This window comes from Oculina patagonica, chromosome 4, assembly GCF_052425735.1.
Source record: "Oculina patagonica isolate OP01 chromosome 4, crgOcupat, whole genome shotgun sequence".
NCBI lineage: Eukaryota > Metazoa > Cnidaria > Anthozoa > Scleractinia > Oculinidae > Oculina > Oculina patagonica.
This window is the reverse complement of record NC_135761.1, coordinates 51,302,763-51,330,474: the sequence shown is the minus strand read 5'-3', so window position 1 is coordinate 51,330,474 and position 27,712 is coordinate 51,302,763. Positions and strand designations below refer to the sequence as shown.

General features: G+C 39.4%; 3 protein-coding genes across 3 annotated transcripts in view; 2 read left to right on the top strand and 1 right to left on the bottom strand.

The window, feature by feature from the left end:
* The window catches only part of LOC144650486 (uncharacterized), a 142,405-nt gene that overhangs the window by 86,695 nt on the left and 27,998 nt on the right, over window positions 1–27,712 (top strand). The gene's annotated exons all lie outside the window — the stretch shown is intronic.
* LOC144647964 (death domain-containing ATP nucleosidase-like) lies at window positions 16,591–20,406 on the top strand. Its single transcript, XM_078507630.1, has 3 exons — window positions 16,591–17,284; window positions 19,194–19,379; window positions 20,333–20,406. Exons 1-3 carry the CDS (start codon window positions 16,591–16,593, stop codon window positions 20,404–20,406), a joined length of 954 nt encoding a protein of 317 aa, XP_078363756.1.
* LOC144647963 (protein DBF4 homolog B-like) lies at window positions 21,457–26,561 on the bottom strand. The gene is made up of 3 exons (XM_078507629.1): window positions 26,405–26,561; window positions 23,628–24,235; window positions 21,457–22,453 (listed from the first exon to the last, which is right to left on the bottom strand). The coding sequence occupies exons 1-3, from the start codon at window positions 26,559–26,561 to the stop codon at window positions 22,052–22,054; spliced, it is 1,167 nt and encodes a 388-aa protein (XP_078363755.1). The 3' UTR covers window positions 21,457–22,051.

Genomic DNA, 27,712 nt, shown 5'->3' with positions numbered 1-27,712 from the left:
GGGGGGGGGGTGGGGGGAGGAGGCAGAGAAAGCTGGAGGCAAGGAGTGGGAAGTATGATATTATGTTATCATATTCTCTTGATATTTGAGGTCTGTCAGAAAATGTATGACACTGCTCAAGCGGATGAAACCTGATCTGCCTGTATCGAACCATCTTTCTAAAGCATAGGAGAAGAATAAAGCCTTTTGATTGTGCCAAGCTAAGTGGCTAAAGGTCTTGAATGAATCCAAATAGAGTACAATGTATATCTAGTAGCTACTCTGGAAAAATGCATGTATAGTTATTTGTAACATTACTAACAGTAACAAAGGACTTTTAATCTGAAATGTAGCCATTCCAAACATTTTGATACCAGTCCATTAGGAACAGTTTTTTTGTTTTCTTAAAATACAATTGATGTGTTGAAAGAAACTTTGGGGGTTGAAAAGTAACTCAACAGTAATTAACTTGAAATAGTTTGCTTTCATCTAGTCGATGATTATGCTTAGTGGCCGAAGGGAATTTGGTATATTTATAGAGTCTCAGAAGTCTGTATACAGAGAGAAGTTGAATCTGTTAAGCATAGCAGCTGAGTCGACACATCATAACACAACTTTCTTAGAAAAAAAAACCACTACACAGCTTTCTAATTTTTTAATAAGCTTAAGTAGCTTTAGTCATATATTTTGCTACTAATACTTCGAATAAATTAGTTACAACTTCACTTACCTTGGAGAAAACTGCCAAAAATATTCGAAATAAGCGAAGGCAAAGGAACAAAGTAAGCACACACGAAAACACAGTCGAAAGTATGGTATGGATTACAAGCTCTGAGCCTGTTATCTTTTCTCCGCTGTTGTTAATTGTGTTAGCGAGAAGCAAAAATACTCATCATACAACTTTCGGAATCTTTCCACGAATGGCCACTATTTTATCGACGTTCGGTGGCTGACTAAAACTCTACCGCAATGGATAAAACCCTGTTATGCTTTGCATATTATTTTCGGTATTATTTTCACTTCGGCTACACGTTTCGACCACGAACGAGTTTGAACGATTCCAAAATCGACGCCATATTGTTTCGCATGGGATCGAGGCCACGTGTCAGCCAGCCAGCCAGCCACACCAAGATGGCGACCAAAGCTCAAAACCACCTAGCTTCAGCGATACCCACGTGACTGAGTTCGGAAAAACGACGCGATTAGTATGCGTTCTCCTTCGTCGAACGCAATAATGCCTAATGGTGAGAAAAGAACGCGTAAAAGCTATGTATTTAAATATAGAATACCCAAAATTAGCAAGGACATTTTTAAGTTTTCTTTTTTCCTAGATCCATATGCAAATGGAATTCCTTGCCACCGTGCCTTCAGAGATTGTCAATTCTAGGTCATTACAAAGTTTTAAAACCAATTTAGAAAATTATTTGAAATCAGTTATGTAAAGCTAGTAAATAGGCTAATAACAGCTGGTAAATTCCACACTTCTTGACACAGTCCACACTTTCTCACAGTCCAGTCCATACTTGTCCATACAGTTCACACACGTCACGCAGTCCACACTTGTCCATAGTCCACACCTACCTCATTGTCTACTCCAGAAGTGCTTCTGAACACACTTATCCACAGTCCACACTGGTCCACACAGACAGTTCACACAAGCCACACTTGTTTATACAATCCACACACGTCTCCACTATTGTACACATTTGTCGTCACATCCCACACTTTGTCTTTACATTCCACACACTTGTCCACACTCATCACGTGTCCATAACAGGAATTGGGAAGCAACAGGGTCTGTGAACGAGAAACCTTGATCTCACAACTTGCAAAGAAGTTAATTTACGTGTTGCTTAGTGAAATAAGAAAGCAGACATACGAACAATGCTGTCGTGGTTCACGTTCACCAAAACGCCGAATTTGTTCATTCTGCGTGGTTGTTGGTTGAGTAATGTACCAAGTTTTGAGAAGGGCGTGTGAATCCTAAAATTTTGCTGCTCATTAAATCTTTTGTTTATAGCGAAATATGCGTATTTACAGCACCTCGGTCTCCGTGTTACCATGCGATAGTGAACATTTCTAGGAAGATATCTGATTGCATTAAAAAGGACACTTTACAGGAAACGTAAACTTTATAGGCTGAATGATCACAGAATCGTAACAACTGTTATCTACCAGTTTTATCGCCTCTTATTTTGTTTTACTACTGCATTTTTGTAACGTTTTCTTACAAAATTCTTGTACATGTACAGTACTTTTCGCCAAAGTAGCGTTGAATTTTTGAGTTACCGCTGTGTGCTTACCAGTTGCTTAATGTATAGACTGTAAGTTCATTCAACGTTTTTCTACTTTTTTGGTTTTGTGCACCTTGTGAGCTTTCTTGTAGCTGTTGTTGAAAGTTCGTTGTTCATCAATATCATCTCGCATGACTCCAATATTCCTCTGTTCCAAGTGGTTTGTTTTTCGATTATTTTCCCAAGTTCTTTATACTCAAAGGAATGGATGACACCTACTTAATATAAATGATAAAGATCTCTTGAATGCGTAAGTAAAAGGTCATGTTTTTATTCCCTGTTCCGGGTCAACTAGCCTTTTCTTCGAAAGTCGGAAGGTCTGTTTACAGCCAAAGTTCCCACGGTGGTCACGATTGAGTGTTCTTGTCGCGTTTTTCGAAACCTGAAGTTATGGCTTAATTCTCTTTTTAGTGCATTCCTTGTTATGTTATTTGTAATAAGAAAGAGTTAGTTGCAGAGGAGAGCCTGTCAATACAGTAATTCCACGCAGTTTTGTTCAAGCCGACGAATTGTTCAGTTCCCATCGCCAATATTGTGTTTATCAAACAGAAAGACACTGTTCACCACTCACACTAATTGTAAAATTAAAAAAAAAGTAAAAATTCTCTGAAAAGTCTATTTTACAAAGCATATTCAACATATAGAAAAAGATTCATGGCAAGTTGGAAAGAGATATATCTTTTCTGGCATTGTTCTCGACTGCATAATCCACCGGTTAAGAGTTGTTTTGTGTCGATACTGAAAACAAAACAACTTTTTAATTTAATAGAGATGTTTTATATCCACTTCTGAGGTTTTATAAGATGGCACTTACTTTAATGACCATTGAGATCTTTCAAGTGTTATGTTTTTCTTCCACTTCCCTGTTAACTTGTCAAGTTTTTCTTTTAAAATCAATGGACGGTTCTGCACATACGCAAGCCAGGAATTCACGGTCTTCTGACTACACCTGGATCGAGGTACGCCATTGGTTCTTAAAACAATACAAAGCAGATCTTACAATAGAGTTAGGGTTTATAACGGACGAATGAAAAGCGAGGTTCATTGTTCCAGACATGGTAATTTCGTCAGAATTGAACTTTATTTAAGGAGTCGTCTGTTAGCCCTACAAGCGCAGACTCTGTCCCGAATAAGCGCCCTGACTCGAATAAGCGCCCTCCCTTGAGGTGCCAAAAGTAAATAAGCGCCCCGGGCGCTAAATCGAATCATTACGGTATGTCCTTATCTTGCTCATGATGGTAAGCTCCATCAGATTATCAATCTTCAGGACCTTCGCGCTTATTGTTTATGCGCATCCTCACAGCGCACGTAGTTCATGTCGCACCGTCACACCACGTTCGAGGAGCAGGGATAGCGCAGTGATAAGAGCGCTCACTTCTCACCAATGTGGCCGGGGTTTGATTCCCGCACTCGGCAACATATGTGGGTTGTGTTTGTTGCTGGTTTTCATCCTCGCTCCGAGGGTTTTTCTACTGGTTTTCCGGTTTCTCTCCCTCCATGAATAATAACACTTTTAAAATTCGATTGTGAATCCGAGGGCCGCAGGTTTGTCTGTCGAAAGACTGTTGTGTGCAACCCTCATAAAACGAGGTTGATTTATTACTATTATTTACACATGAAGCGCGCGCGGGCAAGCTTGTTTCCAAGGCCCCTTTCCTTTTCCTCCCTGGAGGAAAGAGGCCCTGGGAACGAGGTTGGCGCGAGCGAAGGAAACTTTCTAAACGCATAAAGAGCTGGTAGCCGTTGCGTTTATTTCGCTTCTAATTTACTTTCTTATGGTCTGTGACCCCATTAGTGTTTTCTGATAGACGCAAGGATTTTGTTTTTGGAAAATGTTGCGACAGTTCCTAAAAAAGATGTCATAATCCTGTTACCCTACTTAGGTCTTCCGAGCATCCAAATCACTAAACGCCTTAAATCCTGTGTATCCGATTTCTACTCTTTCGTCAACCTCAAGATCATTTTTCAGAACACACGCCGCATCAAATCCTCCTTCCCGTGCAAAGACCGCCTCAACCGTTCTCAACGATCTAAGGTCACCTACAAAGCTAGCTGCTGGGACTGTGACGATGTTTACATTGGGAAAAAAAAACGACGATTGCATGACAGAAAAACTGAACACTTTAAGGCCCTCACTAAATGCGACCATCCATCAGCTATTGCTGATCACATAAAAACCACAGGCCATAACATCAAATGGGATCATTTTGAAATCCTTGCGTCAGGCAAAACTGACCTCCACTGCAAGATTAAAGAGACCTTATACATTCATGAACTACAACCTTCTTTAAATGCCAATGTCTGCAGTTAGAGGTTGTTACTTTATTAACCAAAATGTAAATATTAAGTTACTGCTGTAGATCAATTGTCTCAGTGTCGGTTCCAGACCCCTTTCATAAATATATAAATAGTTGCCAAAAATTTTAACGGTCATACTTTTGAAAATGTATGCAGCTTAGCATACGAAACGTCAAGTTTATAAAAATGCGATTTTTCATAATGTTTATCACCGCTGTTTGTGTTATATTTTGAAAAGATCCAATAAAGCCCGGTCTGAATAGGGTTAATACTTGTTTGTGGTCGTCTGTGCCTCGATCGCTGAGCGATAAGTTAATAATATAATAATAATAAATAATATTTTAAGAGGAGGCCTCCAATCACCTAGGGGGTGATTTTCAGGAGGGTCCTCTGAGAAACTAAATGTTAAACATTAAAGTACATTAAAATCTAAAATACAATAAAAAGACAAAACCTATGTTGTATGCTAACTAAGATTAAAAACTAGGACAAGAATTAAAATACTACTAACTAAGGTTAAAAATGGGAAATAAAAAAGTTCTCATTCAGCTTTTCGATCTTCGACTGATCAGCACAGAAAACTTAATTGCCTGAGGCTGGATTTGTTGGATTGTGAAGACATTTTACTGTGTTAAAATGTGTCGTGTACTGTGTTCTGGCCCATGATTCAGAACAGCAGATATTTCTTGCTGTCGCTTCAAAGATGCCGAATGGTAGCTGTCCGGGCTTTTTGAATGCCATCTTGGAGTAGCTTAGCAGCTTGGTAATGTATGCGTGACGTCAAAGAGCTCAGCTTGAAGTTTGGCGGGAAAATCTTGTTTCTTTGTTGTGGCTTTTGTTTGTAAAAATGCCGGTTTGTGCAACTCCATTTTGCTCAAACAGAGCTCCAAGAGATACAAAAAAGGTATTTCTTCTCGCCGTCTTCCAATATCTAAACTAATCTAATTCCATTCTCGTACCTCGAGTCTTCGTCCCTTCTGCGCAGGCTTGAAGCGGGTCAAAGGGAACGAAGACCCTGGGTACGAGGATGATCTAATTCCTGCCAAAGCGGACACAAATATTTGTGTCAGTTCCGACCGCTTTTTGAAATTGCTGACGTCAATTACGTCATGTATTCTCTGTCAAAACAAAAGGTTTTTAAAATTAGCTTAGCAATAGCTCTGTGCAAGCATTGTAATCCCGAGTTTATGTGGACGAAAAACATTTTATACTGCGTACTCAAATTTCTCCGTTTTCAAATTTACCCGGGTTAATGGTGACTTGGATGAAATAAAATAATCGAGGAATCGTTTGTGAAAGTTATTAAGATCTTACAGTATACATAAAAGAAGAACTATGACAACAAAATGCCCCTGTCACTTATCTTTGACAATAAATACAAATTCTATAAAATTCGAGAAAAACAGCCCGCGGCATTTGCATGACTTGAATTCCGTGACCATCATTGCGTGACTTGTGCGTGTCCACAGCAATGAAATCACGCGAGGTGGAAGAAAAGGTTTGTGTTAAGCTGTATTTTTTCCTTCACATAAAAACCTTTTTCTAATTATTAAAACCAAATTATAGGGAATACTATTACAGGCAGCGATCAACTGATTAATTATTATTTGTGAAAGAAATTAAAAACGTTGTCTACGACGCCGGGGCAAAGGTTACAGTTACAAACGATTCACCGCCGGTTGATGACCGCTTGCCATATTTGGAGTTGAAGCTCTCGATCATTCTCTGCTCTGTGGGGCTTGAAAGCGCTTTCGCTTCGTTATTAATAAGCATGTTTATCCTTTAGAAGTGTGCAATTTCAGTACGAAGCGTTACCCTCGAAAGAATAAAGGAGGTAGCTTAGCTTGTTATGTGAGATTACACTGTCACCCATTATCAAGTTTGCTGATTCTTCGATCCAGTGTGAGTGGGTCAAACGGACGATCAAGGTATGCATGATTTCATTCACGAAGTTTTGACTGGAAGGTTATAAATGAACATTTAGCCCCATTTTTGCTTCACAGAGGTTACTGTATAAATGAAGTTGATCTTAAAGTCCTCACAAAGGTTAATTTGTTTTAACAGAAGCGAACCTATATGCCGATCAAATCGAAACTTTTAATATTCCCCCGGGCATACCCCAGGGAGACGGAGCGGAGTCAAATTTGTCGGCACTTAAAGTGGTACTATGATCGAAATTTTACCTTCCCTTTTCTCTTCGGTTTTTGAAAGTACTTACATTAAATAGTAACCTTGCCAAATTTTAAGTTCAAATTCGAATTGGAAGACCACTTATTTCACGCGTAAACTTCGGCTTTGGCTTGCCGCCATTACTAGATTCAAAAATGTCCGAGGACCAAATAGAGATCTGGAACTAGTTGGGGCGAGAGCATGCTGACGTCATATGCGCATCAACAAAATGGCTTCTTCGAAGGCTGGAGTGACCGATCTGGAAAAACATTGGTTTTCTTTTTAATCTGTAGTGATGTAGAAGCCGTATCTACTGCGCAAATGTTTTTTAAACATACTTCAAGGCATCTCCAGGTCACTTTTGCACAACATAGTGGCAAAAAACATTTCAAGAGGCGAAATTTCGTGACATCTTAACTCGCCCGAACCACGCAAGATGAATAATAGATCGTCTGATAACTTTGAGGGAAACTTGTACTCTTGGAAATGCTTTATAGATATTTCTCCCTGCAACCATTGTGAGGTTAAATTCTTCAACTATCCAAGGGAAGTGAATAGAATAGAACGCTTCGAATTATCTACAGTGAGTTTACTGTATTTGCTCCTTTTTAGAAGCAAAACATTGGGTGAGTGGCGTAATTTACTTCTGTTGCTCAAGCTCTCGTGTTCTAGAAAAGTCATTTTTAAATTTATTGTAAATACTTCATGTCAAAAAGGTAATTTTTGGGCAAATCGGCCTGTATGTTCCTGAATTATATCCTCTATTGTACAAATAAACTTAAATAAATTCGCACGAGGCGATACATTATGCAGATAATTTATGTGAAAGTACATACAGAGGATGCAAAGCTTAGCAATATATATCTTTAAATTACTGATTAAATGTACTGAAAATGTTTCCATTGTAGTCCTCTGTATACACTGTAGTCTTAATAAACTCACCAGCACGTCTTCAGTGTTGGTCACTTGTTTATTTCTGCCATGCAATATAAAACACTACAGTAGGACTGTACTTCATTGTGCACTTATAGTATTCATTAACATTTTTTGAGAAGTAATCTCAGGATAGAACAGTGTTAGCCTGTCTCAGAGACATAAATGCTATCCGGATTTTACTCAGTATATCTTTATTATATTTAAGTACAACAGGGGCCATGAGCTATAATTATGACCTGTGCCAATCAGTCATGCTGTGTGCAACAGAGCACTGTTGAAATCCTAGCTACTCTTTATTTTAAGTTTGCAATATATTTATTTTTGGCATGCTCTTTTTGTTCATAAGTTGAGAATGTAGTAGCCAACAATAAATCATGTGAATGTCATTGTGCTCTGTTCTTGGGCAAGACTACTCTCATGTTGCCTCCTCTCCAAGTGTAGAATGGGAACTGGCAAATTGATGGTGTGACGAGGGCATGCAAGTCTAGTTGCTTGGTGGGCAACTAGACTTGCATGCAGACCTTGCCTTTTTGTAACAAGGGGGCAATTTTGAGGTAACACAGGACCCTTGCAACCATTATATATGTATTTATTTAAAGAGTATACACGAACTGCGAAGCCGACAACAAATACAGTCAAACCTGTACCATAAAAAAAATGTTGCATAGCAATGGGGTAGTTGTTTTGATTTAGGTGCGGTGACCTAATGGTCAGTGCGCAAGACTCTTAATCAAGCTGTTCAGGTGTGAGCCCAGACCAGTGTCATTACATGTTTGTGGGGGGAGTGGGGAGGTTAAACCTGTGATGCAATTGTACTTCCATCTCATCCAGGTTGCTTAATCCTACTTAAACTAAGATATGCTTTGGCCTGATGGGCAAGCAGGCTTGCATGCAGACTTTGCCTTTTTGCATCAAGGGAGCAATTTATTTAGGGTGGTATACGGAGCTGGCTTGTTTACAGTCACGTTAAGTTGACACAAGATTAGTCCCAAAATTGAACTCTCAATTACATACACATACTGCAGATGCACAATGTACTGCCAGTGATATTCTCTAGAAAGAGCCACTGTCATATTGCATATGATACCATAAAAAAATATTTTCTTGAGTAGATGCCAGACCCCGACTCAACGCAGGTTTCATTTAAATGCCGGTTCAAAACTGGAAACATTTGATCAAGGTCCCAGTGTTTGTTTGAGGTCCAGGTGTTCCTGTTTATGAACTTAAAACTTTATACCCTTAATATTATTTTACTTGTTCCCATGTTGTGCATATATTGTTCGAGTTATTTTTATCATCAAAAAATCACGGGGCCAAGAGGAAAACAAATGGGTGAAATGAATAAGAAAAACTACTCCTACCCAGTTTTGCTGCTACTTGTGGGACAGTTTCATAACATAATCAGTAAAATAGAGTGAAGGACTCTATACAGCATTCAAATGGTTTTCTTATTTTAAGAAACAGGAATACTGAATGCTGGCTGAAGCTGGATGTCTGAAGTGTTATTACCCATTAAAACACTTAGTTTTAAAAAGGTTTATTACCTGTATTGTAGTCAAGGAAGGTAAAACTGTATAAAACTCAAGGAGCTAAATCCCTTGATCACCTGCACCATCTTGTTGACTTTAATTTTTCTGTATAAATTTTACATTATTTCATGTTTATAAAGCTTTTTTCGGAATAAACAGCTGAGATAGATTTTATGCCCATGGCGTGTATGATAGATTACAAGAATGAAAACAACAGTAAAGATCATTTCAATCCTTCGCAAACGGCAAAAGCAACCTACATGTATATATATGCAGAGAGCTCTATTAATTCAAACATTGCAGACATTTTATCCTAACTATTCAATGTCGTTCTCATCATACCATGTATTCAAACGAATGTAGTCCATGAATCGCCGTTCCTCTTCGTTCTTCGAGGCTTCTTCGATTGGACAAGAAGACGGCAGCTTCGTTGTAGTCATACAGCGCCAAAACCTCATCGATCGAATAAAGTATTTGCATACAAACATTGCCCTTTAGACCGACGTCAAACGGCTTTAAATTCTCATTATAAGAAACGATACCGCTAAATTGCAACATCTCTTCGTTGCGGCTCTCTTGGGTTTCGCCACCGGGCAAACTAGACGAAGAATTTGTCGAAGAAATATCTTTTATAACCCTGTAATTCTTAGTATATTCTCTCTTGGAACACTCGAGGCTCGAAGCGACGATGCGCATATGACGTCACGGACCAACTCATGCGTAAATCCGCTTTTCAGTACAGTCGCTGGCTCAGTTTAGACGTCCGAGTAATGGCGGACGGGTTTTCCACGATTTTCGGCAAGCTATTTCAAGGCTTATATTGCTCGCAACGTTCTAAATTCTAGCGCGCTAGTTAAATATAGACTTATTGAACAAATTGACTTTAGGAAAAGACGAAAAGAAAAACAAAAATTTTGGTCATAGTAGCACTTTAAAAATTTCCACCGTGCACAGCAATCTTCTAAGCGATCTGGGGCGAAATAAATCGTTGCCCTTCGGGCGACGATTTCTTTCGGAAAGCAAAGCTTTCCAACGCTGTCTGGGGATGTCGGGGCGGCGCTGAATCACGTATGCTTTCAAGATCGCTTAGAAGATCGTTTTGCACGGTGGAAATTTTAAAGTGAGAACAAATTTGATTCCTCTGAGCCCTGTCATCATGGTGGAGATCGAGAAGCTAGACCTTTCCCTTTTCAGTTGTGCTGTATGTCATACATATTAATTACATGTACCGTTCACCGAACTGACATTGGCATCAAACACTTGGTTTTAATCGTTTTATTGGCTAGTTTTGTCATTTACCTGGTTCAGAGAAAAAAAAAAACACACAAAATTATATTATTTTCAAAATCTCGGCCTCGGGTAGATCGGATCGGATAGGACCGGACTGGATTATCAAAACTCGGATCGGATCCGACCGGATTGACAAAACCCGAATCGGATCCCAAAAAATCGGATCACGGTAAATTCCCGTCAAAATCGTCAAAAGAAAAAAGTAAGTGGATGTTTTCTGTGTGTTGACCCTGCTGAAATGATTTCCGTTCCTAGAGTGTAAGATAAAGATTGAAGTGAGGAAATGAACAAGAAAAGTGTGACGATTGCTGTGATTTCTCTCACTGTTGTTGTGTTTCGCATTCAAGACTTATCTTCATAAATAAATGCGACACCTAATTGCAGGCGCGTAGCTGAAGTTTTTGTAAGGGTGTTCGTATTGACAGGAATATTTATTAAGGGGGGTTATTTAATACGAGCGCCGAAGGCGCGAGCCTTTAGGGGGATCTGGGAGCATGTTCCCCAGAATATTTTGAATCTAGAGGCCCGGAAATGCTATTTTCAGCATTGTGTACGGTCAATATTTCAAACTCGATGGAGTGTAAAATAACAGGTATTTTTAGTCATCACAACAATATTTCCGGCGTTTTGTTAACTTGATACATTCATACATACATACCGGCTTAGTACACTAAACGTTTTACAAAAGCTTGATGTGTGCTGCAAAGGTTAAGCCCCCACCCCGGCTCCACCTTCAATGTACTAAAAGCGGCGTCAAATCGTCAATATGCACTAAATACACCATAGTTAGTTCTAACTATGAATGCACGTATCACCTGGGTCCCCCGAAATTGTAATCCCCGCATTTTGTTTATTGATACTCCATTTATCAAATCCCGGACGCCTGTTAAGGAAATACTTTTTCAGCAATGGGATTATTTTGACTACATATAATAGTAGGGCACTAAGATCCATTCTCCTAACAATTTATTACTTTCCCGATACTTTTAGCGTTTTCGTGCAGGGCAATTTAAAAGCTGCAACTCTCAAAGTTTGTTTTCCATTCCCCCACTATTTGCTAAAAGCTGAAAATCAACAGTTTGTGTTTTCGGTCCTCCATTATTGACCTCCCAAGGGGGCTCGTTCGAACCCCTCGAACCCCCCCCCCCCTCCTACGCGCCTGAATTGTCCCACATTCTTACAGCCCTCGAAGCCTTTGATTAAATTTAATATTTACCTTTGAATTTTCGATCCTGCAGACAAGTACAAAAACGGAAAATCGATTGATTTTAAATCCTCGATGAGACTTTAACATAGGAGCAACTGATGAGGTCCACTGAAGGACCGAAACTCGAGTCTTGCTTAAGATAAAACATTTGCCAGGAGACATCGCATCCTAGAGACGTCAAATGCAGTGATCAAACTGCCATAGATTTTATTTGTTGGATGCAAGTAACACAACAAAACAGATACAAAAAAATGGAGGTAAAGTTTTATAGCTCCCAGAGCACAAATCACAGCCACTCAAACTCGCTCGCAATGCTTAGAGACTGCAGTAGCCTTTAAAAGACCCGGATCTTAGATCCTCGCAACCGTACGTGTTAACGAAACGTTATCATACGAACTAACCGCCACTTCAGAAATCCACTAAACCGATACACAATATAGACTACAACATTCCTTTAAAGGCTATTAAGAATCTCTCAACAAACAAGAGCTAATAAACCTAACGAATATGCCATAGAGTTAGCAAACACAATGGCATAAAGGTCATCACTGAAATGGCTCAAGAGAACGTTAATTAAATTAACAGACTGAAGGCTGAGTCAGCAACTAGCGGTAGTCGTGTTGGCATGTCTCATTTTATATTAACACACAGCGATCATCCACTTACTTCCTTTTTCGCCATCTTCGATTTGAGGTATCGTGTGACGATTTTGGCGGAATTTACGGTGATCCGACTTTTTTTGGATCCGATCCGAGTTTTGTCAATCCGGTCGGATCCGATCCGATCCGATCCGATCCGATCCGATCCGGGTTTTGTTAACGCCCGACTCGGGTTTATTCTTAAGATATTCTTAACATTTCGCAAATTTTAGCCTCGATTTTGTTATAGAATAAATTGTTATAGAAATAAAAGAGTGTAAGTCAGTGAGTGAAGTGAGTTGACGGAGAGAGAGCCAATGAGAAACAGCCTGCTCTGATCTTGTAATTTTTCACTTCCACTCCGGAAACTGTTGTAATCAGATAAGCGAATTCAATCAGTTTAGCTGAAGCACAACGCGTTTACTTGTATTGGCATTACAAAGTATTATTAAACTTAAACTTAAATTTAAACTTAAACTTAAACGAGCTTATTCTGCAGATTAAACAAAACATGACCTGAACCGAGATTTTCTTAAGGCCTTGTAAGCACAGCAAATTACAAGAACACGAGCCTTTTTCAAAAACGTTCTAAACACAATACTTTTTCCTTTTTCTAGTCGACCGAGTACCATAAGTACGTCACAATTTACCATCAGATTTTCGAGAACTGAATGGTGCTCCTTTGTAACATGAAACCAGCTGAATGTGTAACCCTGGAAAGCTCTTTGCGGATATCATGTAAAATGAACTGGTAAATGATTTAATTGCTTCTCATTAAACATAAGTAAGTGACAGCTTTCTCACTTATCTCGTTTTTTGGTCAAATTTTGCTTTGTTCAGGCAAAGCAGAAATGAAGATTCTCAGAGATCAGAGCAGGCTCTCTTTCTTACTGGCTCCCCGCTGACTCACTTCGCTCGCTGACTTGTCCAAGTGGCTTTGCTGCTTGTGTGGTGGGCCCAATGGCGAACCAGCTTGCATGCTCATCTGTGTTGATGGTTATTTTTGGTTGTCTTCGTGAAATATAATTTTAAGTTAAATATGTATAATGAATATATAAATACAATGTACTTTCATTTTTTTTTACTTTTCGTGACAACCACATTTAAAGAGAAAGTGCTATTAGCTATAACAATTGATCTCCGCACTGTATAATAAAATTTTTAGAGAGGTTTGTGATGCAATTTCTTGGTGATGTAATGTACATCTAAGTAAGAGCACACTAAGTCTAAGTAAGAGTACACTAAGTCTAAGTAAGAGTACAAGTGTACTGAGTAACTGCAACATTTCATATATTTAGGTGCCCGGGAGAGCTGAAAGACGTGCCTTCCTTTCTGTTTTCAAACGTTTACCCTAACATAATAATTTATATCATAAAAAAATGTTGTGGTTATTCATCGTGGTAGAGTACAATAATAAAGTATTATTTTGTTTGTCTCACGACGTAGTCACGTGTGATGGAGATCGCATTGTGCATTTCGATCCTCAGTGTTCTGCATGCTGGTGTACTGTTGCTCCCTCGGCGGTCCGCAGTCGTACAGTTCTCCTGTTGCTGTGTTTTTTGATCGTGGGCATCCATGCTTCAGGGAATTTCAATTCCACTGCCCCTGTTGATATTATCAGGGTGAAGTCTCATGTGAATCGCCTCTTTGACCCGGCATGTGTACCAGTGCGAGTCACGATCAATAAACTTTACCTCATTCCAAAGCGGGTAGTGTCCGGTGTTGTCGGTATGCTCTGCAACGGCGGAAGTCTGGATGCGTGCGAGTCGGATGATCCTATCTTGCATAGGTCTTCCAGTCTCGCCGATGCAAACTTTGCCACATTCACAGGGAATCCTGTAAACAACGCCATCTTGCTTTAGTTAGTCGAATCAACAGCGTCTTTCGGCCGTACTAGTTGTGATCGCATTGTAGTTTCCGACTTGAAAACAGCGCGTACGCCTTGTTGTTGTAGGCAGCGGCGAAGTTGCTCGGAAATACCTTTGACATATGGTAGAACAGCAGTAGATTTAAACTCAGCCACGGGTTCAGCACTGGTGTTCGGTTTTATAGTCTTGGTGATCTTCTGCAAGAAAGAAAAAGGATAACCATTAGATACAAGAACAGATGACAGATGTTTTTTCTCCTTGGAGATTACAGATGGTTTTGTTACGAGGCGTTTAGCGCGTTCGTAAAGACACTTTACAATACCGCGTTTTACTGATTGAGGGTGATGTGAATCATACGCTAAGTATTGATCAGTGTGTGTAGGCTTCCTGTATACGCTGGTGGTGAGGCGGCCGTCTGGTTCTCTCGAAACTGCGGTGTCAAGAAAGGCAAGTTTGCTGTCACTCTCTGTTTCCATGGTGAAGTGAATGGAAGACTGCTGGTTGTTCGGTCTGTCGGGTCTTTGTTCGAAAACTTTTGCACGAAAAACAGGCGGCTGGAAAACAAGAAGGCGCAGCCATGGGAAGCCCAGTTTCTGCTGTTATTGCTAACCTCTACATGGAGAGCTTTGAGGAGCAGGCGATAGCTTCATCATCCTACAAACCTAAGATATGGAAACGCTACGTAGACGATACCTTCACCATCTTGGATCGCGAGAACGTCGATAGCTTCTTACAACATCTTAATAAACAGCAGCATTCCATTTACTTCACCATGGAAACAGAGAATGACAGCAAACTTGCCTTTCTTGACACCGCAGTTTTGAGAGAAACGCGGTATTGTAAAGTGTCTTTACGAACGCGCTAAACGCCTCGTAACAAAACCATCTGTAATCTCCAAGGAGAAAAAACATCTGTCATCTGTTCTTGTATCTAATGGTTATCCTTTTTCTTTCTTGCAGAAGATCACCAAGACTATAAAACCGAACACCAGTGCTGAACCCGTGGCTGAGTTTAAATCTACTGCTGTTCTACCTTATGTCAAAGGTATTTCCGAGCAACTTCGCCGCTGCCTACAACAACAAGGCGTACGCGCTGTTTTCAAGTCAAAAGTTTACATCGGCGAGACTGGAAGACCTATGCAAGATAGGATCAAAGAACACGACCGGGACATCCGACTCGCACGCATCCAGACTTCCGCCGTTGCAGAGCATACCAACAACACCGGACACTACCCGCTTTGGAATGAGGTAAAGTTTATTGATCGTGACTCACACTGGTACACACGCCGGATCAAAGAGGCGATTCACATGAGACTTCACCCTAATAATATCAACAGGGGCAGTGGAATTGAAATTCCTGAAGCATGGATGCCCACGATCAAAAAACACAGCAACAGGAGAACTGTACGACTGCGTACCGCCGAGGGAGCAACAGTACACCAGCATGCAGAACACTGAGGATCGAAATGCACCAATCAGAGCTGTTGAAAACCATCCAATCACAGCGCAGCCTTGTGCTTTATAAGCTAACGCACAACCAGTCGACCTTATCGCCTGATGAAGACTAGCAGTATGCAGTCGAAACGTTGCGATCTCCATCACACGTGACTACGTCGTGAGACAAACGAAATAATACTTTATTATTATAATTTATGTTTCCTAAATATCAAAAAGTATTGAAAAAATGATTTGCAAAGCTATGCTGTCTTTACTGTTAATGTCTTTTTATTTTCTCTGCAGCTCACTTGAGTTCCAATCCATCAGCTTCCATGTGTAACAAACTGGCCCAGTGTCCAGGGTGGATAATGCAATCTACCAGATAAGTCACTATCCAGTGGATAAATATTGATTACACCAAATGTTAATATTTTATTCACCGGAAAGTGATGTTTTAGGTGAAGCATCATGCCTCCTTTTCAAACAACTCTGGGGCCTGAACACAGACAGTGCTGTTGACATCTTACATATACCCGACGTCACCTGTAAAGTCATTTACATCTTTAATCATCAGCTCAATTATTTTAAACAGTGGTGAGTGTTGCTACCTCTGCTGTCACTTGCTGTTTTAATAGATCCGGGTACATGACTGTACATCTGTGGAAAGCATGGCCTCAGGATTGAGCATTCTTTACTCGAACCAATGGCTGAGGACATTGTTCTCATAACGTCAGGTTATGCCATAGATAATTATTTTTTTGTAAGACGCATGAAGGAAAAACAAAAATTACCATTATAAAAACTGTAATATTTCGCTATCACTTTCCTTTCTAATTTTCTTGTTGAAATTTAGGATACTGCATAGTTTATTTGTAATACTTTTATTTTAACGGTTGCTCTCTAGGAACGTTCTCAAAACCAGTTGATAAAAATAGCAAAAGCAGCAATGAACACTTCTGGTAGCAGTTCAAATGATGTTCCACCTGAGCTAAGTGTTCATGTTCCATCCATAAGAGATATTCGAGCACCACTAAAGGATCCATATGAAAAGAATCTGCCTGTTGAATTCCTGTTAGTGACAGTCAAGAACTGTGAGTTCATAGCTTGTTATATGCAGTTGAAAGATCCATTCAGATGTTGGTTTGATGGTGTTGGTTATGTTTACTTTGGAGACATGTGTGCAGGTCAAGAGAAGAAAGTGAAAGTTGCTTTGATAAGATGCTACAAAGGTTCAACTGGTCCTGGTAGTTCTCTGGTTACTGCCAAAAATGCCATCACTAAACTAAGACCAAAGGGTGTCATTTCTGTAGGAACCTGCAGTGGTCTGAACCCCAAGAAAACCAAGTTAGGAGATGTTGTTGTCTCTGCTAAATTAACAACGTATGCATCCAAAATAGTTACCAGTACTGAAGAGCAATCAACTGGCATGAGAAGTTATGTTAGCCGACATTTTCTTGACCTCATCAAACATGCAGGCGATGGCTGGGAGGCACCTTTAAAAAACCTGGAAGCACGGGAAGTCAAAGTACATTGTGATGGTGAGTTTTTGAGTGGCCCTGAGCAGGTCAGTGCTGGATGGCGGCGTGAGGAACTGGCCAAGTCCTATCCCCTGGCAACTGCAATAGAAATGGAAGGCGAAGGTAGGATGTCGTTTAACAGGCTCGTGAATTAATTTAAAATTACACTGTTAAGCCATATGTATGGGCGTAACTTTTTTGTCAAAAGACTATTAAGGGGGCTTCTTTTGATCTATTTTTAAATGGACCGATTGGCGTTTTAAGGGGAGCATATATTGCTATATTCTCTATTTTTCAATTGCCCATAATGCACTTTGTTTGCCCCCCAAATTTTGCATAAACTATTGTTTTGGAAATATGCAATTCTTCCCAAGAGAATTTGAAAACAATAGTTTATGCAAAATTTGGGGGGCAAACAAAGTGTATTATGAGCAATTGGAAAATAGAGAATACAAACAAAAACTACATAATGTCTTGGTGGAAAAAGCGCTAATAAGCCCGTTCATTCTTTAATTAAGTCTTCAAACCTGCTTTACAGAAAGGCATTTAATACATCGGGCTCAAATTTATAGCGGAAGTTAATCGTACTATATTCTTTCAATAGTCAGAATGTATATTTTTGTAGCTCGATCAGAAAGTGAAGCGCTTATGCATTTCAGAAGTGGTTTGGACTTTGGTATATTTGGGAGAGACTTGTAAGAATGTTTCATGCAGTAAAGCTCTTTAAACAGTTTAACTATGAAAAGCACAAAGCAAGTTTAACAGTCGTCAGTCAAACAAATTATGCGAAGGAACATACCGCACAAAAAGTAAAAATCCAGGAAGGTAATTTTGCAAGTAGCAGGGTCAACGACTTTTGCGAGCTTCTAAGCACTCCGGTACTTAATTCTGAATGGCACTCATGATCAGGTTAGCCTAAGCATGTTCTGCAGAACAATTTATAGAACGATTTGCCCCTTCACATTTGTCGTGAAGACAATTTTGAACGTTTTAAATCTTTATTTAAACTGTTATGTAATTTTACAAGTGTCTTACTTTCATCTTTATTTAGAAAAATAAAATAAAATACCTTTGGCACCTCTGTGCTAATTGCAGACCCTGCAAACAAACAACGGAATACTATTCCGTTCATTCTGTTTTCGATAGCAGAATAAACAGAATTAACGGTTTTAAGGTTTACTTGGAATATTCAGAATATGCGTTTTTTTGGGATAGTTTTGGCGGGAAGTCATACACGTTCGGCCGTGCAAGATCGTTCGCAACTTGCGCGTGCGCAGATACAACAGTTCTCAGGTAATCTCCGCCACTAGTATTCCGTTTTCAGAATATGCATTCTTTTCGGAATTGATATTCCGGGTATTCTGTTAATCATAAACTGGAATAAGAATAGCCAGAACAGTCCCAAAAGAATTCTCCTAAATTAGCTTATAATGCTTGCAGATAGCCTTTTTAACTTCAACTTGAACAAACGGGTCGTTTTAACCTGCAACCTGCAAAATGTACTTGCAGTGAAATCCCCACAGTAACTAGCGGCTTTTACTTTGATTGCAGCTCTCCCTCCCCCCCTCCCCCCTCCCCTCAGTTAATTGCACATTATTGACATTACTCGCGAGCACCAGCATGCAGTGTATCTGCTATGTTCTCTTAAGAAGAATGCGACTTATTGCCACCATTGACCACCATTTGTTTCATTTAATTAATCGCTATACCCATCATTCATGGAGTTGTCAGGGAGAAACAAGTCTAACTTCGAACAGTTTAAAAAGTGTAGGCAAATGGGGTTTGTATTTTGCAATTTTCATTCCCCGTATCAGCTGGATCATAATTTATTATTTATTTACTGATAAAATACTACAAAAATGAATGTATGAAATGTCAAATACTTCAATGTTAGAGAGAGTACTCAAAGATATCAGTAACTCTAACAACTACAGCTGAACCTACACGTATAACGAAGGGTGATTCGGAACTAGAATCAAACACTGTTATCTCCATTTATGTAACTCTTGCATGCAATTTTTCCAATTTTTAGGCATTTTCACGGCTGCATTTGATGATCAGATTGAATGGCTAGTAGTAAAAGGAATCGCAGATTATGCCGATGGTACTGTGTGCATATCAGAGAATTGGAGTCCTTTTGCTAGTGTGATGGCGGCTTCTGTTGTTGCAAATATTTTGAGTGATCCCGTTGTTTTTCGAGGATGGCGCCATTATGAAGGTAATTGGGATCATGCAAAATTCTTCCCAGCTCAAAAATATTTGTGATGCCATGGTAGCTTCTGTTATTTTAAATGAACCTACTGTTTCCCAAGGTACTTTAGCCTTACTGATGTAATTAACGTCTCATTGGCTTTTATTCCTTTTAAACCACTTTGCTTGGGCATTTTGGCATCCGGCTGAATGCGTACCGTAAATGATCTAATTAACGCCCGGGGCGTCTATTAAATTTTAGGGGTCCTGAGGGGGGCGTTAAACAGAAACGAGGCGTTAACTGTAACAACGTCAACAAAACAAAAAAACGATGCGTATTTTGCTCGCGGAATAAGATAGAAAACAGAGTGTGAATGGGATACTAATCTAAACTGCGCTAATGCAAATCCTACAAATGTCGTTCATAGTTCGATATCGATGTTTTAATCGTCATCGGGGTCAAACATGTTGGCATCGTTGGCCTCTTCGATGTCCAAGTCAAGCAAAAACTAGACAAAATGCATGATTTTACTTAATGGAGCGTTTCCTTGGTTTTCAAGGCGATTATTGGAGAGAGCGTTTATTAGAAACAGGGCGTTTATTAGAAGGGGGCGTCTTATATAATTTTTACAAGTCAGGGGAGGCGTTTATTAGATACGAGGCGTTTATTTGAGAGTGGGCGTTTAATAGATTATTTATGGGTATGGTTCTTTTATTCAACTTATGAGCCTTAATTAAGTGTTTGTTCAATAACCGTTCAGTGTTGTTTAACTCCGTTAAACAACACTGTTGCCAATTTTAGTGATCTTAATACTTAAGTTGTCCTTGTAGGTAAAGTAACACAGGGATTGAGCTGGCTGGGTTCATTGTTGCGTGACATACTTATTATTTCAGTTCTAAGGGAATCCCTTTAAGGAGTTCCCTATTAACCTATCACACTGTTCTGGTGTTAAGTTAAAACGATATTTTATTCTCTTGCAGATTTATCAGCAGATGTCTCAGCAATTAGTTCAGCCATTAAACGCATCAGAGTTGAAGGTAGTAATACCATTTAGCTAGGTCAAAAGCTCTTCCTAAAAATACTACAGAGAAACAGGAAAATGCACAAGAAATCTCCTCCACCCCCCACCTACCCCCGCCTTATAAGAAATGGAATTGCCTGTACATGTAGTTGTAGGTGTACATGTAGTCCTAACACAGTTTAATTGATAAATGGTTGCTGTCCTTACTATCCTGCTTCTATCTTTATGCTGCTGGGCTTACACTGGCGTCTGGACAGTAAACGTTAATTCCAAACATGCTTAAGACAGAGCTCACCTTTCCAGACATTTTCAGCTGTGTTGAAAATTCCTAAAAATTATCAGTTTCAGAAAATACCTGTTATTTTAACTGCTAAAACCATAACACAGCTAAGATAGAAATGTAGTACTCCTCTGACATTGTTAAAATGTGTTTTTCTTGCTGGAGATATAGGAAACAATCAGGGTTCATCAAGACGATCAAAGAGAAGGTCACCAAGTGCCTTTACCCAAGATCCCAAGCGTATTAAACTTGAAAGTATTTTTTATAGGGGTCAAAGCTGTGCTAGTGCAGATTACAAAATGTTTGTTGTCTGAGTTAGCAGATACTTGCGGAAATATTCTTTAAGGCGGGCCCAATTTTTCTCTTCCTCACCCCGTGCCACGAGAAAAACCTAGCATGTGATAACATGTGCTGTGTATCCCAGGCAGAGCGTGTCTTTTACAGCTTGCTAAGTTGTAGTTTTTGGAGACATAAGGCATTCCAAACTAATTTCACCTTTTCTAAATTAAAAATTCCGCTAATAACTGGCCAATACTCTTATTCGGGAACAAATTTTCCGACAAATTCTAGGATACAAAGCATTTACAGACAAAATAGAACTCGTGGTCTGAAATCACCGTGTCCTTTTTTATATTTTTGGGGGAAAAGGGAACTTTTTAGGGCTTTTGACTGATTATGTTTTTGTGCGGACAACGTTTTGTCAATCTTTTGTATGGTTAATAAGAGGGCGAAAAAAGCAGACAATTGCTTAACATTTTAAAAGAACACTACAGAAACACTATATAATGCAGATCAGCGTTTTATTCCGCGACGAAAGGCTTGTTTGTATATATTTTACAATAGGGGAATTTTCTGTTCGCTGAAACCAACATACAGTATCATTTTTTAATCATTATACTTTTTGAGTCCGATTTTCTGACTCAACATTCTAGATTTATTTATTTTAAAGCGTAAAATTCTCAGTCCTGTCGGCTTCTTGTGTACTTTTGAGTCCGATTTTCGGACGCAACATTTTAGGTCAGTTCATTCGAAAAGGTATTTTTTAAGTGAAACTTCACTCTTCAATCCTTTTGGATAGATTGTGCGTTTGGTTCCGATTTTCGGACCAAACATCCTTATTTGCCTTAATAGTCATGCCTTAATTAATATAAATGTTTTTCATTAGAAAAAATAATGATATTTAGAAATATTCCAGCAAACGTGTCCAGAATATCGCCTGATATTCTAGCTAGCTTACTTATAAAAATGACTACAAATGTTTATCATTTTGACTGAAATCCGCATTGATAAACATAAAAAATGGTGTTTTCAATGTTGTTTCGATCAACAAAAAACGCGTAAAAGCGGCATAACATAATTCTAAGTATACAACGAACACTACGCTTGAAGGTAACTACATCAAAGTACATTGTAAGTATTTGTTCTGTTTGATAACGAGTTATTCTTTTCAGCGTCAATTCTGTTATAGACGTCTTTTAAATAGGCCGAAGTCTCTGGGCGGAGGTGTTTGTCACGTTTCAAGGTGAAATTTGACAACAGTATTGCTTCTTTGCGAAGGTCTTGAGTCCAGGGCACACCTCGTCTATGAAAATCTGGCTTCCAACTTGTTTCATATGTCCCTTTCCAATAGTGTATAGTAACACTGGTTTCGTCTACAGCCGTTACCTTCCCAATAACCGGAGTTTGGTCCCAGTCCAGAAGATTGACAGCTATAAGTGAGCCGATTTCCAAGTTGGCAGTGTGGTCATCTACCTGTTGTACAGCGTTATTTACTACTCTTCGAAGGGGCCCAGTTGTGATCTAAAAATAAATAAATAAATGAACAACTTTGTTATCAGTACCACAGGCAAATTAATTAATGAATCCATATCAGATATTATAATCTGATCAAAAAACACATTGACATTGAGAATCCAAGATGGCGGAACATGCCTGACGAGGCTGAGTTTTCAGCGAAATTTATAGCAGTAAACAAAGATATTTTTTAATTTTTTAATATTTAAACTCCAAAATCGTGCGTTCAAAGAATAGAAAAGACAAATAATGTCAAAACACTACCGAAGTTTATCTAATTCTTTTATCGCTTCGACGAAAGAACTTTCTGAAGCAATCTATTAATGTTTTTATTGATATAAGGAGTGTACCGGCTCAGTTACAAAACGAATCAATCAAATATACTTAATTTTTTCTTCGATATTTTTGCATGGGTCCTTCCTAAAAGTAGTCTAGGCTGGTTTCATAAAATTCTCCTTATCAATGCAGTAGGTAACAGCATGTTTAATTAAAAGTCTAACCGGAATGGGAACTCGGTTGAACAAAGCTAGTGTGGTTAACATGCTGAAGTTCACATTTAAGCTACCGTTAGCTTTTTATTGTATGAAGTGGATCAAGAAATCTAAGGAGCTTTTATTTCACTGATCTATAGAGGATATTACACGGCGGCGCGAAGATATGAATTTTATTTTCGAGTGGTAAAACGGCTGGAACGTCATGCCTAATGAAATTTTGATACTTGTAAATAAGTGAAATCACCAGCAATCTTAACCAGCCTCGCTTTCATGTTTTGAAAATCTTAAAATGTCAGTAACTTAAAAGAAATGAACTGCAAATCAAGAAAGGTCATGTGTTATTACGTGCATTCTTTGAAATTGCAATTTAAGAAAAATAAACAACATAAAAATGGGGTGAGTTAGCAATTTCCCACAAACATGAAGTGATGGTTAATGCGGTATCATTGTCCAAAAAAAATTGCAGAGCGGCCATTTATAAAATAAGGTATATATTACATTATTGAAAGGATTTTTTTTTAATAGAATTATAAATCGCCTTTTTTTAGTCGAAAGCTTGGACCTTGTCCTTTAAGGTCTTCAAATCTCTTAATCAATTTGTCCACTCCTGCATAGTTTTGCGAATTCCTTGCAAATTCCTGATGTTGTTCACCATTCAAGTGTTTATTTAAATCATTGTAACTCACTTGACAACATTCACAAAAGCCTCGGGGCTTTTCCTTAGGTGCCTGACCTACACTTGTATCCTTCAGTTTCACTTTAAATGGGCAACTATCTATTGGAGAGTCGAAATCAATATATGGAAACTCCTCAAACTCCACTACTTCTGGTCTGTATTTGCGCGACCGATCCTCCACTTTAACAAAATGTGGGTGCAATTTCTTCAAGGTGCCTTTCGGGACACTTCTGGTATAAACAGGAGATCTTTCATGGGCTGATTTCATCGAATATTTTGCTCTTTTAAACTCACTCGCTATTAAAAGGGCTATTTTCCACTTTTGCGCAAATTTAACTAAATCAAGTGGTTTTGCTTTAACTTGTTTCTTAGCTTCTGAACACATGCGTGCGCCTCGAAACGACAGTTTTGACACTTTAAACGCTCCTTTTTTTGCTTTCTTCATTTTTGCATCGGCCATCACAACTATGTCAATCCGTTTGCTTAGAAATGTTTCCAGGCGTGCTCCTCTTTTCTTTATTAAAGACACGAGACCTTTGGAATCTTCAATCGGTATTCGACCATCTAGGAAGACTGTTTTTCCATTGAAATCTGGTACGGTTGCTTCAGAAGTTTTATCTGCAGAAAATTGAGATCATACGCTTTAGCTTAGCAATGCAATTAATGAGGAAGCTTTTTACTGTAAGTTTACTCTGAAATAAGAAAGAAAAGAGAGCAATTGCGTGACGAGCACAGATATCTCCATAATTTCACGGAACCTGTCTTTCACCGGAGAGAAAGGCTCGCCCTTTCACCAATAATATAAATATAGTAAAAATATCAATAAAGTACTTGGGAAAAAATCACGAAAACTGATTGAAATAGAAACAGCAATTTTCGCTGAGAAAGGCCCGAATTGAGCGACGGTCGCATGGGTCTCGCATGACAAGCACGGATATTTCCCTATAAAGTTGACGGAATCAGTCTTTCACCGGAAAGAAAGGCTTGCATTTTCAACATCAATATAGTTATAATATCAATAAAATATTTGGTAAAAAATTGAAAAAATGATTGACAGGAGTATAAAGATAGCTCCCTGAACGAAAGTCAGCAAACAGCTTGACAGATTATATGCCCGGCAGCCGGGCACGGTGAGCGGGTCTTAAATAGACTAAATGCCCGGCAGTCAAAACATTTTATAGAATTGCCACTGAAAATTTCTTTTAAACTTCGTGAGAGTATTAGATGTGTTTTTAGTAATGTCGAGCGATTCCAAAAACCACGTTGGTTTTCTAGTTGATGAAATATCTGAACTTGGGCATACCATAAAATCGCTGTGTTCTCGACACTTAGAAAATTTTCGGCTCAGCCCGGCAATTCAGCGGAAGCTTTCTGCGGAAATTTAGTAAGTATTTCTGACTGCCGGGCATTTAGAGCATTTGAGACCGTGCCCAGCAGTCTGATCACAGATCTTCCAAGTGTGTATGGTATGTGCAAGCTCGGAAAATTCGTCCACTACAAAACCAAAATAATTTTTAGAATCGCTTGTTATTTCTAAACAAACATCGAATGCTCTCATTAGGTTCGAATGGGGCTTTCTGCGAAAATTTGGTGAGTTTTTATGAATGCCGGGCTGAGCCGAAAATTTTCTAAAGGCTGGTTCTCATATGATCGTCCCGATCGTCTCTGTCGCTTCAGTCGTTTGCAAATTCTGAGGCGATCGTAGGCGATCGAAGCGATTGGAAGCGATCAGGGGGTTCTCATATGATCGCCCCGATCGTCTGGTATATGCAAAATAGGGTTAATCAAACAAGATAATAAATCATGATCTTTTCTTTGTTCCCGCATATGAATATTCGATTTTATTCCGATCGACGCGCGTGTGTTTTTTCAAAACTCCTATATCGCTTACGGCAGCATTCGATGCAAAAGCAAACTTCGTGGCGTCCTATCTTCTCATTATTGCCGTTTTACTGCGAAGAAGCAAAAGGGAGGCCAAACGGAAAAGTAGTTCTGGGTAATACTGATGCACCATGAGACAGTTTGGATCGCTTCGATCGTCTCCCTCTGCGAAAGTAGTTCTCATATGATCGTTTCGATCGCCGCGGTCTGCGACCGATCGCCCGGATAGAACACGGGCGATCGAAGCGATCGCGATCGTCCCGATCGTCGCAGACGTCTCTGTAATGTTCTCATATAATCGTCCCGATCGCAAGCAAACTTTTTGAAGCGACAGAGGCGACAGAGACGATCGGGGCGATCATATGAGAACCAGCCTTAAGTGTCGAGAACACAGCGATTTTATGGTATGCCCAAGTTCAGATATTTCATCAACTAGAAAACCAACATGGTTTTTGGAATCGCTCGACATTTCTAAAAACACATCTAATACTCTCACGAAGTTTAAAAGAACCTTTCAGTCGAAATTCTGTTCAATTTTTTGACTGCCGGGCATTTAGTCTATTTAAGACCGTGCCCGGCTGCCGGGCATATAGCCACAGCGTACTTCGTGATGTTACTCTAAGTAGCTTGAGGTCGGATAAGACAATATGGTCATACAACCATAATGACAAAGAGGCCACAAAATCACCATTATGTAAGCGGTATAATTAAAGTCTATTCGAGACTGCCCGAGAACGCGCTAAAGATCGGAAAACTCAAAATTGTCTTTATATCGCTGAGTATCTATCAAACATTTTTCGGTTTCCGGTTGCCAGACATACAGACTATACGAATGAAAAAATATTTATCAACCCACTATAATGATGGCTACAACAACGCAATGAAAATAAATCTGGACAAACTTACCCGTAGTGCTCGATATTTCTTGCAAAGATTCCTCAGGCTCTTCGTCATCAGTTGAGCTGTCTGATGTCGGGGTTGGGTTTGTTTCCTCTGCCTCTTCGTCTGACTCCAAGTCAATAAGAGTTATATTCGGACTCGAACTCAAGATTATTGAAAACATCACGATTTTCTGTCCTTACACTCTTCACTGGAGATGGAAAGGAGTCCAAACTGTCATCCGTAAAGTCGATCATGGTTACACCGCCACTTCTTTACAAAGGAGTTCCCTCGACGCTGGACTTCGATGGAGTCGATTCGCTCCGAACACTTGAAGTGTTTTCTTCATCGCTCGAGAAACCAATTAAACTGCAGGGTTGACCTACTTGTCCGTCTTCCATTTTTGGCTTACTGTAGGCGCTGGCTAAGGAGTTTGTACTGTCTGAATGCATGAAGTTACCAAGCGCGGGCATTTTGAAAGTTCGTTTTTTGGGTGGGCCTTGAAATGGAATGATTGTCACTCAGTGATTCGTGAACTATCATTATCGCATGACTGAAACGAATTGCGGTTGTTTCGCCTACGAGTTGTTTCGCTAACGACCAGTTCGCTAACGAGTTAGGTCGTTTCGCCTACGTCAAAAGTCGTTTCGCTAACGAGCTGTAGGTCGTTTCGCTAACGTATAAAGTTAATACCCTGACGTCTTTTTTAGTTCTTTTTCATCAACAGAGAAACAAAGCAGGTCTTCAGGAGCTGGTCGATGGTCGCTTAACATTCAATCGATTGTGAAGACGCTTAGCTTCGATTACAAAACCTCGCCAAACTTTTATTCAATTATGAAGACGCTTTGATTACAAAACATCGCTAAATTACTGATGATCATACTGTGATGTCGCTTTGCTTACAAAACTTCACTAAACTTAAAGTCTTTGTAATTTGCATATGTTCAGTTAGCCGACCCGAATTGATCGATTGTTGAAGAAAAGCTGGGTGAAATAAACTTTTGAACACGTATACTTGTCTACAATGTTGATCAGTCTTTTATGTTACGCGGAGGACTGGGACTTGACTTCCAGCCCTTTTTCGGACAAACATGCATGGAGACACATTTAACTACGGTATGTTTTAAACTGTCGTGTTTACGTCGCTGAATTTGAGTCAAACTCGACGGGTCTTTAATGCGGATTGATTTCTATTAGTACATATTATAAAAAACGAATCTTCATAATACGTTAGCGAAACGACCTACAGCTCGTTAGCGAAACGACTTCAGACGTAGGCGAATCGACCTAACTCGTTAGCGAACTGGTCGTTAGCGAAACAACTCGTAGGCGAAA

Bases quoted from the DNA above. Each gene is read 5' to 3' on its own strand.
- LOC144647964 (XM_078507630.1), top strand. From the start codon at position 16,591: ATGAACACTTCTGGTAGCAGTTCAAATGATGTTCCACCTGAGCTAAGT. The intron at 17,285-19,193 runs GTAGGATGTCGT...TCCAATTTTTAG, and splicing joins AATAGAAATGGAAGGCGAAG to GCATTTTCACGGCTGCATTT. The intron at 19,380-20,332 runs GTAATTGGGATC...ATTCTCTTGCAG, and splicing joins AGGATGGCGCCATTATGAAG to ATTTATCAGCAGATGTCTCA.
- LOC144647963 (XM_078507629.1), bottom strand. From the start codon at position 26,561: ATGTTTTCAATAATCTTGAGTTCGAGTCCGAATATAACTCTTATTGAC. The intron at 24,236-26,404 runs GTAAGTTTGTCC...AATTTTCTGCAG, and splicing joins AGAAATATCGAGCACTACGG to ATAAAACTTCTGAAGCAACC. The intron at 22,454-23,627 runs GTGAGTTACAAT...ATTTATTTTTAG, and splicing joins GCTTTTGTGAATGTTGTCAA to ATCACAACTGGGCCCCTTCG.